We start from the raw sequence: 14002 nt of genomic DNA on the forward strand, positions 1-14002 counted from the left end.
TACTTTTACTAAGGTCATGTACACAACATACTGTGTACTTTTACTAAGGTCATGTACACAACATACTGTGTACTTTCACTGGGGGGGACGGTGTTTGGGTAACCTCTTAATGTAGAAACTTTTTCAGTCAAAATATTTTTTCAGCTTTAAATGAGCTGTGAGTGCCTCTCTTGTAAAGTCTGATGACAAGGAAGAGGAAGAGGAGAATGAGGAAGGTCCACTGGAGCAGCTCCCACTCAGTGGCTTGGAGATTATAAGCAGTCCACAAGTGGCTGACTGCGAACATGTGTATATAGTAAACTTTGTATATATTGTAACATACTTCTTAAATCACATTTTCTCTGAGATATGTTGCCTTCTTGATTGTAAAGGTTGCAGACAACAAAAAAATAACCAGATTCTGTCAAGACAACTGGAAAATTTCCTCCCGTCAGCCCCTGGTTGGTGTCGTATTTGAAGTAAACATCACTTGAAGCTACTTTTAGTTTTTTTATCTACAAAAACCAAACCTCTAAATTTTTGTAGCATTCGAGCGAACACTATGTTGAAGACATTTAGACTGTAAATCACACCAGAGAGTTACACAGACTCGGTACACTGAACACTGGAAGTTTGTGAACGTGATCCAGGGAGGCCAGTTTTCAGTGTAAATTACCAAAGACATCTTTGTGTCAGATATAAAAAATGCAGGTGTCTAAAAATGAAAAAGGCATTCACTTAAGCTGCTGTTAAATCTTTAAAGGTCTGAGCTGTTTTATCTGGTACAAATAACAAGGGATGCACGATCCACATTCTTTTTAACTTCCGATCCCGATACCTAAATCTGGATATCGGCCGACACCGATCCAGTTCCGATATCATCATCATCATTGATTTTATATGAGGCTGTAATAATCTCCTCTCAAGTACAATTTGTACAAATATATGCATGCATGTCCAAAAAGGCAACTTGAGCTAACTTTCATTAATGTTGGATAAGTTTCAACATTAGAATTAAATTCTGCTAACACAAAACATGTTTCTTTTTATTCCTAGCTTTAAAGTGGATATTAATGTGATTAATTTAAGTGATTGTTTGTTTAAAGTTATTTTATATTTTTTAAATAAGGGGCAGATATATGAATTTTTTTTTCTTCTTACTGCACTCTTTTCATTCAATGTTTTCTTTTTGATGAATTTGTTGTTTATTTTTGTTTCTTTTAAATGAATGAATAAATTAATTAAATAAAATAAAATGTTAAATGGCTTTAAACGTCTGCTAAGTTCATGGCATAAACCAACAGACATGTTCCTGTTTTTAGTATTTTACACCACTTTATAATGTAGCCGTTTTTTTTTCTTCTTTTTTAAAATATATATTTTCTTGTAATTTTCAAATCATGAGTTTTTTTTTATGATTGTCTACTGTTGTACTGACAAATATCTCTGGAGGGTAAACTATATCTTGGCTGCAAGTATCAAGCTGCGAAATCCTTTGTTTTCTACAACTGATAGCAGTTTGTCATTAATTACGATGAAGTTTAGCAGCTTCTCGGTAAACATTCAAGCTCTGGGGCTTCGGCGGTGTGTTGTTCTTGTTCAATCCGAAGCAAGCAGTCTGATCTCGGTCAGACGCGCTCAGTCTGTCCCTCCTCAGAGATGGGCAGACTGAGCGGGGCAGATTGGATGCGGCTGGCCGGGGTCGAGTTGCCCGTTTCGGGTTGAGCAACAGTAGCACCAAGCTGAAGCCCCGGAGCTCGAATGTTCAGCGTAAAACTAGCTTTACCACGGTTCAATGTGTTACTATGGCTCTGCAGACATTGCACGTTGCTGTCTTGTTTTGTGGTGTTTCTAGTGTAAAATACTTCCACACAGCGGACATGTTTCGATGAAAAGTTGGCTAGCTGTTAGCCACAGTGTTGATCACTCAGTCCTCACGTTGTAGCTGCCTGCAAACTATGAAATGGATTTCCTGAATGTGAGGCGGGTTTTATTACTCTAGGTTTCATGAGACACGCCTCCGTTCAGGAAATCCATTCCATAGTTTGAAGCAGACATGCATCATGGATCGGAAATCTCTGCAGGTTGGATCGAAAAAATCTGATACGTAACTTATGCTGGTATAGGCCGATACAGATACCGGATCGGCCCCATCCCTACAAGTAACTTGTAGATGGGCCCTTTTTGAACAAACACTAGTCATCCATGATCATTTCTGCTTGGCTGTCCAAACCAAAATTGTTAAAAAGCAAAAAAGTTGCAAGTTTTCCTCCCAGCCTTTCTGGGTGGAGTTTACATGTCCTCCTCGTGCAAGAATGGGTGTTCTCTGGGTACTCTGGTTTCTTCCCACACACTAAAACCATGCATGTTAGGCTAATTGGTAACTCTAAATTGGTGTGAGTGAGAGAGTGAACAGTTATTTGTCTCCACATATCCCTGTGATGGACTTGCAGCCTGTCCACGGTGTGCCCTGCCTCTCGCACAGTGACGGATGGAGATAGGCTCCAGTGACCCTGTGACCTCTGTGAAATGTAACAATGAATGACACAAGTTGATAACGGAGCACAAAACCAATTTGAGAAATCAAGAAAAATAATTAAAGTGTTGCTCTTTTCATTAAACCTTTTTTAATACCCCAATGATTATTTTGACAGTTTTGTTAAAATCCATCTAATGGTCACCATTTAAGTAAAACAAACTGCAGAGGCCAAAGTATTAATGCTCAACCACTACAACAAAATTTAGCTCAATATCTGTAAAACGGATTAAATTATAGCCATTTTGTGCTCACTAAGGTTGCTTAGCTGTGGCAGCCATTTTGAACAAGGCTGACTCCAAATATTAATCAGTTTTTAATGTACCGCCAATGATTAATTTCTAAGAGTTTAATTAAAATCTATTAGTTCAGGACAAAGTTTCCAAACAGCAGACGAACTGTCGTACAAACACAGGCGATTGCATGATGGCTCACCTTTCATGACAGGAAGTTTCACTTCAACTTGATGCTTTTCGCAGAATAGAAGTAGGTAACCGCATCAAACACGTCTAAACTTGTCTCCAAGGTGCACGTTATTGAAGAGTGAACACACAGTGTGACACACTGTCTTTATCAAACAGCAACTTCAGATAAGACAAAACAGCCTGACCTAAAGTTGTTCTCCCCCCACCACCACCACCACCCACACAGTATGTTAAGTGAAAGGAAGTGGCATCTGCCCGACTCCAGATTGTTCTGTCACCGATAAATGCAAAACAAGGCAAAAGGTCAAATTTACAGCCCGGAGGAAACGGTAAAGCTGCTGTGTCACTTTTTATAAAGTCCGAATAAAAGCGACTGCCACAGTAAAAACAGATTGCACCAGCTGGCTGTGTCGAAGCCGAGAGACATTTTCCTCTGCCTACAATATGGTTAGTGGTCATTCATAACGTCCTGGTGAACCATTACGCACCATTAACAGTCTGCCTGGCCCAGCACAGCATATTTGTTGGCTCTTGTTGAGTTCATGATTTATTTTTTTCCTTTTTCTGGCTCTTCTGCTCTGTCACAAACTCTTCTGTAAACTCAAGTGAGTGTGCACTTTTAAGAAGACTCAGTTTGCATTACCCTTATAGAGCTTGTAACCATAACTAACTACCATAATTGCAGGTGTATAAGCAGTTACAGCTAATTTGCATATTAATTTTTTTTTTTTTTAAATATTTTATTTTGACAGGTTTCCTGCTGCTGAATAACATTTTCCTTTGACAGAGCTGGACGTGCATGTAGCTGCTCAGCGCCCACCCCTCTTGGGGGCAGGTGTTTGTGACAGAATGAATGCCTCAGATATAACCACATGCACCAAACCTCTTGCTCATGGTTTCCATTTTCCTACCCATAACTCCACCCACTCTGTCATCATGTGACCAGAAGTCGAATCTTAATGACCAAGATAGACGTGCATTAATATCTTCAGATCAGTTACCGTATTTTGCGCCTCATGCACAGACCTGTTCATCTGTTCAGCGATTAATGGAAAACGCACAGAGAATTTCTTATGATGCAGCTTTCAAGTTAAAAACGATCGAGCTGGCTGTCGAAGAAGGAAACTGCTGCCGAGAGCGAGACAGAGGCGGCGACGACGTTTTTCTGAGCCTCGAAGAGGACTTTAATGCACAGAAGGAAGAAGAACATAGCGATAAGTGACCTTTGGTCGACCACCAGTCCTTTTTTTTTTTTTGCCGTGTTAAAGGCATTTTTCAGGAAAAAAACATTTATGTTCCCCTTCCTCCTGGGTCACGTGGGCTCCGCTAAGCAGAAGTCAAAATTTATTTTTAAAGCAGTCATGTCTGATACATATTTTAATAAAAAGTATTAAAATTCTTTCTGTGTACGGTAAATATGTGTTTAAATACTGGTATCTCATTTAAGCTCACATCCGAGCACGGAGCAGAGACAACGAACAGGAGGGGCTCTTCCCCCTCCTCTGGACTCCGCTGAGCAGAAAATAAAATCACGTCAAATTTATTTAGAAAGTATATTTTAAAAACAGCAGCTGTTACCAAAAGTGTTTAACAGTAAAAATCAATGGTACGAATTAACAAAAACCTCTGAAGAAGACACTTCTTCTGGAAATAAGAACAAAAACGGAGTGGCGTCAAATTTGACCGGTTTTAGGAGTTCTGTTTTGTCATTTTTCAACAATGGACTCAGCGTGAGCAGAAGATGAGGCAGAAGACCACGGAGAATGTTGTTTTTCACACAAGGCAGCTGACGGCTCCATATGAGGTAAGAGAAATGCATATTTGTTTACCCTGCGCTGTATTCCACTTCCTGCTTGTGGAGCAGTGCCCAGTCTGTTTACATTCACACTGTACTCGAACTGTGCTAGTTCTCTTCTACCGGACCGAGACCTAGGTTTTTAGGCGGGCCAGAGTTCGCCTTTTTGTTCCGTGACAGAGTTCGATGGTGAGTGCACACCTCCCCAAATGAACCGGACTTCCTAGGCAAACGGACTAGAGGTCGGGACAACAGGGCTGGTGTGAATGCACCCTAAACCAGTTTCACAGACAGAACAGAGCAAAAGCAAAGTGGAGAGGGAGAGGAGGAGAAGACGTCCGCCCTTGACATGAGCAAGTGTTGAAGATTTATCATTCTGATAATGAACGCTAGATACTCACGGCTGAAAAACTGGTGCATCTTATTTATGTGCAAAATTATGTTTTTGCACATAAGATAAAATTATGTTTTATCTTTAAATTTAGTATTGTGCTCTATAGCACGGCAATTATGGTAACCAACAAGAGGACAGCACAGAGTTTATTTTAGACCGTTTAGTCTTATAATGACTCACTGTAAAAAAAACCTAAAAGTTCTGGTGTCGGTTTATCTGTTTATTTAATTCTGCAGGGTTACAGGGAAAATGAGGTGCACTGGGGTTTACAAGCCATTTCAGATCAAGCTCCCTGCATGTCACTTGGGAGATGAAACTTCACGAGGTTTCTCTTCACCAGTTCCATTTCCAGTCAAGACAACAATAATTACACCTTTGGAAAGTCTCCAAAAAAAAAAAATCTTAGAAAGAAACTGAAGACTTCCTCCTCCGCTTGGCGCCGCTCTGCACATTTTGATTTTTATTTTATTTTCCGCAGCCGACAGGTCTATACATTTTGATATGATTCAGTTACCTTCTGTTGTCTCAGGACTGTCAGGGATCATTAAATAAACGAGAATAAGTAATCATGCACATATTTGCTGCTCTCCACTGCAGGGACACAAGAAGAGCTGGAAGATACGCACCGATTACAGTGATGCGTTTCATTAAGGGGCTTTTTGCCTTTAGTTCAGCTCACAGCAAAGCAGACAGATGGGACAAAAGGCAATAATGGGTAAGAAATGTCTAAGGTGTTTTAGAGTATTTGACTGAAATGATCATTTTAAATAAGAAACCGCTTTTTTCCGACGCAGTCGCATTACGAACCTCTAAATGTGAAGCATCGTCTCAGCTGGAGGGTTCAGCTGCTACTGATCACAATGTTTTTAAAGAAGCTGAAGGCTAGTTTAAACTTCAGACTTAAGACGTAGCTGCTGAGTGGTTCATCTTGAAATATATGCTTTCAAATAATTAACGCATGTCAGGCATTCAAAGAATCCTTGATAAAGTTTTAGAAAATATCCTCGGCAGGTAACAAGTTAGTAAATACTTAAGTAAATAAATAAATAAGCAGGAATAATTTTTGCAGCTCACATTATGTTTTGTGTGTACACATTTTATGTAATTTTGTGTTTTTGAACGCTCATGTAATTTATCAATATTGTGCAATTTATCAAAGTTCATGCTCAATAATCCAGGTAGAAAATCCAACAAAGTTCAGTCAGGTCCTCTGGATGGTTTCTTTTTTTTTGGTTGTTGAGATGTTTGTCTTTCATCCAAATGACTTCATCAGTTCATGGAGTCACAAACAAACTCAGTCCCGCAAGCAGCACACTCCCATAGTGGACCAACCAGTTTGCTGCTGATAAGATGGTTTCTGGGGCCCACCCTCTCCCCCATCGACTCCTCTGAGACAGTTCAAAACATCAAAGTTCATGCTCAATATACTTTATACAATACACTGAACTTTGATGGGACTCAGTTTGTTGTGGCTCCTTGGACTGATGAAGTCATTTGGATGAAGGATGAAACGTCTCAAAACAAACAAAAAAAGTCCAGATTGTATAATTTATTTTAAAATATTTTCTCACTTTGTACTAAAAAGTCAAAAAAGCAATGCACTTTGAATCTACATACCCTCTTATATAGAAGCACGCAATTTGTAACGACATCCAGTAGATGATCAGCTAAAGGATAATTCCAGGTTTCTGCTAGTCTATTTTTCTATTTCCTAAGAACGTGTTCAACTGCTGGGGATGACACTGCTTTATTTGTCCTCCAATTCTCCACCTTCCTTTTTTTTTTTTATTAACCTCACAGTATGAGGAATCTGCCGTCATGTAACACGGACAGGACAGAAATGAGTGAAAAAGCAGCCAAAGTCCAAAAAGAAACTGAAAAGTCACCAGCAAGTCTGAAGAACTATTGACCAAGATTATCATAAAGTATTACAACAAGGTCTGGCTGATTGAAAAAAAAAAATTAAAAGAACGGGGGTGGTTTAAAACTTTTACACAACACAGAAAAGAAATGTTGGTGGACACATTGTTCCAAGATAATAGCTTCTTTATCCTTCACTATAAAATAAAATCCTTGGTATTCCGTTATTTATCATAAACTGTTTAAACAAAGGGGTAATTTCAGCTGAACCCGTGCACTGCTAATACGTTCGATCCAAACACAGCTCACTTTAATTACAGTCACTCTAACTGGACCTCAGTGTTAATGGAGTGTTGGACTTGGTGTGCAACATGCTCGTCTCTGTCACAAAGCAGATGTCTGAAAGAAGCTGTGAGGCGCTCTAATGCCAGACTGGATGCCATGGCTACAACAGACTGGTGAAACCTTTGTTGTGTACGCATCCCTGCAACAGGCGACAAACAAAGGTCTCTTCGGTTCAGGGGTCATCAGCAAAAGGTCGCACTTATACATAACGTCGACAATCACCTGTCGGGCACGTCTGCAGGGTCGGCGAACGTCTGGCTCTCTCGTCTTTCCGTGCGATGCACCGTCGGCTCTGTTAAACCCGGTCCTTTCAGCCCAATCAACGTGATGAATCAGCGCTGGGTTTGTGAGGGAGAACGCTCCGCCTGATCGGCTGTTTGTTGTCGTTAATGAGCTTCGGGCATTAATCTGACGTTGACTATTTTATATTTCACACGAAGGCAAAAAAAAAAAAAAAGAAAAAAAAAAAGAAGCAACTATTGAGTTGCTAATTAAAAAGGAAGAGAGGCAAACACGCCTGACCGAGATACAACTTTAGTCTGAAATACTAAACACTGTGACCTGTCTGTACACAAACGTGGATTTATTTACAGTTTTACTTTACAGATTAATGAATGAACTCCTGCTTCTGTTTGCAAAGCAACCGTGCATCCTCTAGTATCTCGTAATCAGATGTTGTGTTGTGTTTAACAGCTATTTTTATGCTCTGATGAGCGACAGCAGAGGGAAATTGTATTAAAGCTCGCTCTTGACGTCGGTTTGGTCTTTAAGAGCGAATAAACTTACATCGTCATAAGTTTAAGATAGTAACAGAGGTTTAGACGCTACTTTATTTTCTCAATAGGTTCTTTCTGATGCTCACTTGGAAAAACTATCACCAAACAGGCCTCATATTGCTGTACTTATTCACCGACTCCCCCTACACATATATTGACTCTCAGCGATTGAAACTCTGACACAGTACTTTCAAAAACACATGAATTATACTCTGTAATGAAATGAATCTTTAATTTTTACCATTTTAAAAATCACCCACAAGTCTACCATTTAGAACAATCTTCAATTTTATGTGGGTGAATGTTTGAATGTTTATAAAAAAAAGATTAAAATAAAGTAACACCAAGAGCTTGAAGTGGAAAAATAAATGCAAACTAATTGCAAATACAGAAACGTTTAAATAAAATTAACACCAAACTGCAACTGTTTCTGATGGGACAACTTGTGATGTTGGAAACCGGCGCTTAATTTGAGCCGGATCCTGCCAGAACAGGATCTGGGAACGCTCAGGCTTACCAATAATAAAGTTTTGAACAAATATGATTGTGTTGAACAAATAAAACTTAAATTGGATATGTAAACTTAAAATAATTACAGTATATAAACACTCATTTTAAACACAACAGCCACTCATCTGCTTCTTCAAGTCAAGCATTTCCACCTCTACCTCTACAAAAACATCTGCCCCTAAAAGAGTGGTGGGGGTGGGTGCCTGGAGGTGTCACATGTGGAGTCGGACAATGAATTCAGCGGAGAAGAGTCGGCTCTGAACCATCAAGTAATGGGGGGGGGGGGGGTTACTTACAGTATGTAGGTAAACGTAGATGTTTAACAACCCGTTAAAATACACCAAAATGCAGGAAATCGCATCAACTTTATTCAAAATTTTTTGGGGAAGGACCCCAAGACCCCCCCAGCCAGCTCGCGCACTATTTGCGTTCCGGCATCGATTGGTTTACAAATTAAGACCTGATGGAAACCATAAGTAAATTTTGTAAAAGTAAATTTTGCGTTTGTGCAGGATATGAGCAAAAGAAAAGTAACAAAAGAGGTAAATAATGTCCACCGGACTCTCGTGCTCTCTTTCAAACGAGGAAAACAACTCATCAGTACCCAAAGCGGAAACATCATCTACACGAGTTTGTCTACAAGTTAACAAACAACGTGAGGTTGTTAATCTTGAAGTCTTTGCATGAAACAGTTGCAACTGTTCAAAATGAGCCTCAGATTATCATCAGTTAAAAGAAACGCGTCAAGATGTCAACAGGTGCTGCCTCAAACAAAACCGAGCAGGGAATCTGGTTGTGATCTACTCACCAGCTGGTACTCGGAGCGACGTGCGTAGGCCTCCTGTATGCCGGCGTCTGCCCAGAGCGCGCACAGTGCCATCACGTACAGCTGAAACTCGCCTGGCTCCACCCCAGAGGCGCCCACGCGCCCCTCCCACGACATCACCAGCATGCCCTGCTTCTCGTTCTCGCAGCTCTGCCAGCTGATGCCCAGTTTGTCCCGGGCGTCCACCAGCACACGCACGCCCTGCAGACACAGAAACGTTACGCACAGTCAGAGCAGAGAAGCAGCAGCTGCTTTTCTACAAGTCAGCAAACACACAACGAACCGCACATGAAATTAAAACTGCAACAGATAAACATACGGTAACTTTAACAGAAACGTGCAAGAAGGTGTGACTGGGGGGTTGTTTTTAGGAACTACATAATCTGATCTGGCGTGCACCTACATAAACAAGTTCTTGCTTATTCATGTAGGCTTTCGTAATGTTACGAGAACACAAAATACATAATATCATTCTTAAACCTTGTGATATCACCAATAAACAAACAAATACTGTATTATTTGTATCTCCTGGCCTTCTGTCAACTTTTACAGTTCTCTTCTGTGAGATTCAGCCTCTTTGTCCCATCATCTAAATCAGTGGTTCTCAAATTTGGGTCCCCGGACCGCAGGGGGTCCACGAGCCAGTGCTTAATTAAGGGTCCACAAAAATATATATATATATTTTTTTAATTTTCTTACAAGCATGGAGATGCTTAAAACCCCATAAAAATACACCAAAATGCAGGAAATCGCATCTACTTGTACTTTATTCAACATTTTCTGGGGGAGACCCCACCCCACCCACCCACTATTTGTGTTCCAGCATTGATCAGTTTACAAATGCAGCCATGTTACTTGGTCTGACTACTGCTGTTCTGTTCAGTTTTATGTAAAGAGTTTTCTGTAAATATTCGAAGAAGTGGCGATACATTTATTATAAATAAAAAAAAAAAAGTCCATGCTCAACACTCCAGGTAAACAATCCAACATTTTTCAGTCAGGTCATCTGGACAGTTTCATTCTTTGTGCTGAAACGTTTCGCCTTCGATCCAGAAGGCTTCATCAGTCAAGGAAACACACAACAAAACGGATTCTTCCCCCATTCTTCCCTAATCCCACATTTATTATGTTCATTATGTGAATAGGTCAAATTTTAAAGTGGTTTTGATATTTGGTAATTTTCTCAAAACTGTAATTTTTGGAAATTGAAATTAAAAATTTTGTTAATTGTGTGTTGAATGAAAAATACCCCATGTTTCAAAATATTAAAAACTGTATTAACACTATTAAAGAACAGGTCTTTAAATATTGATGTTACTCAAATATTTCCATTGGATTAAAGAGACAAATTGAAAAAAAGTTATTTAATAAACATGAGGGTTATAAGTGGGTCCCTGAACCCAAAAAAGTTTGACAACGCCTGATTTGCTCTTAGTATCACCCCAAAGCTCCAATTCAGCAAAATATTAGACTGTTTAAAACCATTTTTTAATGGATTGAGACCGTTGCAGACAACGTGGCACTGCAGTCTTAGCATGGATGTGTGTCTACATGTGTGTGTTTAATCTGCCAATGACTCACGACCACCTTATCTCTTTCCAATGTCAAGTCGAGTCAAGTTTATTTGCTCAGCTTAATCTCACATTCAATAGGTTTTGTACGCCCACAACATCAACATTACCTGATCCAGTCCAGTTCCTTTTCTCTGCAAATTTAAGAAATCCTATAAAACCTTCCCAAACGACCCGGGAAAAGATTTCCCTCTTAAGACAGATGGGTGTGCAACCAAAAGTGTGAGTAAAAAGAAAGGATTTGCTGGTTAATGTGATGTATGTATGTGTGTGCACGTGTGTGTGCATGATCTGACCGGAAAGTCCTTCATGACTCATGGGTGTTGTGTGCTTCTGAAGCTAATCCCACATCCAAGAGCTTTTTGGTCAACGTGAACGTGTATTTTAGTGTTTTACGAATAAATGAGATGGATAAAAACCACAAGTGAGAAAATTACACACCAGTGTTCAGAGTTAAAATATTGTGGTGGATACGTTGGTCGTAAAAAAACAGAGGCAAAGTTCACGTAAGCAAGCACTGAGCCTCATCCAGACTGCAGTCTTTGTTATTCTACGTCTACTCACATGCCCCTTATTGATTTGCTAATCTCAGCAATCTGTTGCGTAATCCCTCACAGTGATGTCTGGCGCTCTTCCTGCTCACGTGGTCAAACAGCTGTTTGGTTTCCTGTTGGTTAGTGTCCGTTAGGCCTCGTAACTTCTTTTCGCCCGTTGAGAAGTAATCTGTCCCACACACCAATGTGAACAAGTTGATGTTTTGCGGAAACGATCAGCTGATCGCAGTCAGCTTGTGGTGTCGGGAAATATCACATGATTCCATTCTGTTTAGGAGGCAGTGAATCTGCACGGAGGTGGTCACGGGTTACTGAAGGTGAGCTGGACGTGTTTGTTGTTCAGCGTTTGAACGCTCTGACAATTACAAACACAAACAAAATGCCTTTATTTGCTACGTTGTGCAAATCAGAGCCAAAAAAATAAAATCACATTAAAAATAGGGTTATAGATCAAATATATCCAGAACAACAGTGCACCACCTCTATTAATCCCGAGGAACCTTTTCTATCAAACAAGGGATTTGATTTGTTAGACCTAAACTTGACCTCCATTTTTTTTCTATTAACTGCCATTTCTTACCGCATTACTGAACAAAACAACTTAATAAAAAAAGATTTATGTCCTGTCTGTGTTCTTCTTTGTGGGACTATTTTCCACTCTTAAATCACATGAAAATAAATAAATAAATCCTGCTGTAAACTATTTGGTGCTTTGAGTTGATTTTCTCACAGTTTTGTCCTTCCTATAACCCCATTTCTAACAAACTTTGCTCCGACTATAATTACGAGACACGCCAAGTAAAAAGGAAACATGATTTTGACAGAGAGATTATCTCACGTGTGCCCATAGCAGCCCAGAGTGTCCGAATGCTGGAGCCTAAAAACATGAATATCAAAAGTCTGAAAAATGATGATTTCTAACAGTCCTGGTGTGATCAGCACCATTAGGAGCAATTATCTTCAGCAAATGGCAGATTGACTGAGCCCTGCTACATTTGTCACAGTGCGGTAATTATCAAGCAGCTCTCGTCCGGCGTTAATGTTGCCGATGCAACAACTCATGCATTTTGTCACCAGGGAGCCCATGTGAAGCATCGGGCTCCGGGTGATGCAAACAACAAAAAAATTGAGCATCTTTTTATGGTCGAATACCAGGATTTCAACAAATGATTCAAAGACTGACAAAAAAAAAGTCAGCAACAGATAAATGAGGGCTGTCAGATCTGACAGAGAAGATAACACATACAGCAGTCCCTCGATACTTCGCGGTTCAACTTTCAAGGACTCGCTCGTTTGCGTTTTTCCACTTAAGATTGTACACAACGCACGATTGTCAACTTTCTATTACTCACGTGGTTGGGACGGTACGGGATAAATAAGTTTACAGGAGCGGACGGGAGCGGGAAAGGAACCAACCAATAGGACAAAAAAAAAAAAACTTCAGACAGGCACCACCATTTTGTAGTTTTCTTTCAATAAGCCTACACTGTAACGCAAGTCAAAAGAACTACACAGCCCAGAAACTAACAGGGTTTCCAGCTGCTGCTTTCTATTGAAATTTAAAGAACAGCAACGGAGGGAGCAAACACTAGCGGAGAAACTGATGTGGTAAAAATAGTTTTGCTACGCAGTCAGATGTAACGATCTGCTGTATCTATTAAGTTCACATAAATAATCCTGAAGCTGAACTCATACTTCAAGTTGTAGTAGTTAGTAGCATCTTCACTGGTGAGTACCCATATAAAATTTTGCAGTACTGTACAGTAGGAATGCGCAATATAAATGGTATACGGTAGAAATTATAGAAATTTAGCCTACGATAGAGATCTGTCTTCTACCGGCTAATCGCAGTAATGCTGTGTCTGATGTAAAATCAGAGTTGTCAGATTTAATCGTTACTTTTTTTTAGTTGAAACTGTGCGCAAGTGGCGTTAAAGTCTTTTCTTCGAGAGCTAAGTAGCGAAGCTACAAGCTAACTGGGCCGGCTTGCCGTAGTGTTGCCGTATTCTGACGCATGCGCAAAACGCTGTGTTCTGTCGAAAGTCTTTTTTCTCCGTCGAAAGTTCAAGTAAGCGTTCATGCTCAATATACTTTATGCATTGTTAAAATGTAAAGAACATTGTTAAGAACATTGCAAGAGCATGGGAAGGGTGTATAAAGCCTTAAAACACAGTGGTCCCTCGCTACTTCGACTTTCGCGGACTCGCTCTATCGCGGTTTTTCAAAATAAAATTGGACATGACACACAATTGACTGATTGATGGATGAGACGCATGATCGTATGGAATTTTTATTTAAAATAAATTATTTTAGATTATTTAGCAGCTCTGCAGCAGAGAAGTGGGCGTGGCCGAGAGCGTTGGGCAGGTGGCAGAGTGCAGCGGGAGGCAGAGAGCTGAAATCATGACATGCTGTGCTCTTTTAGAGCGTT

The 14002-nt window shown here is 40.1% G+C and overlaps 1 protein-coding gene across 1 annotated transcript in view; it reads right to left on the bottom strand.

Moving 5' to 3' along the window:
- The window catches only part of gna12a (guanine nucleotide binding protein (G protein) alpha 12a), a 42546-nt gene that overhangs the window by 23967 nt on the left and 4577 nt on the right, over positions 1-14002 (bottom strand). Inside the window, exon 2 of the mRNA XM_037689729.1 lies at positions 9429-9647. Within this exon, the coding sequence (XP_037545657.1) occupies positions 9429-9647 (219 nt within the window). The remainder of the gene's footprint in view (positions 1-9428; positions 9648-14002) is intronic.

This window comes from Nematolebias whitei, chromosome 16, assembly GCF_014905685.2.
Source record: "Nematolebias whitei isolate Nwh7 chromosome 16, NemWhi1, whole genome shotgun sequence".
NCBI lineage: Eukaryota > Metazoa > Chordata > Actinopteri > Cyprinodontiformes > Rivulidae > Nematolebias > Nematolebias whitei.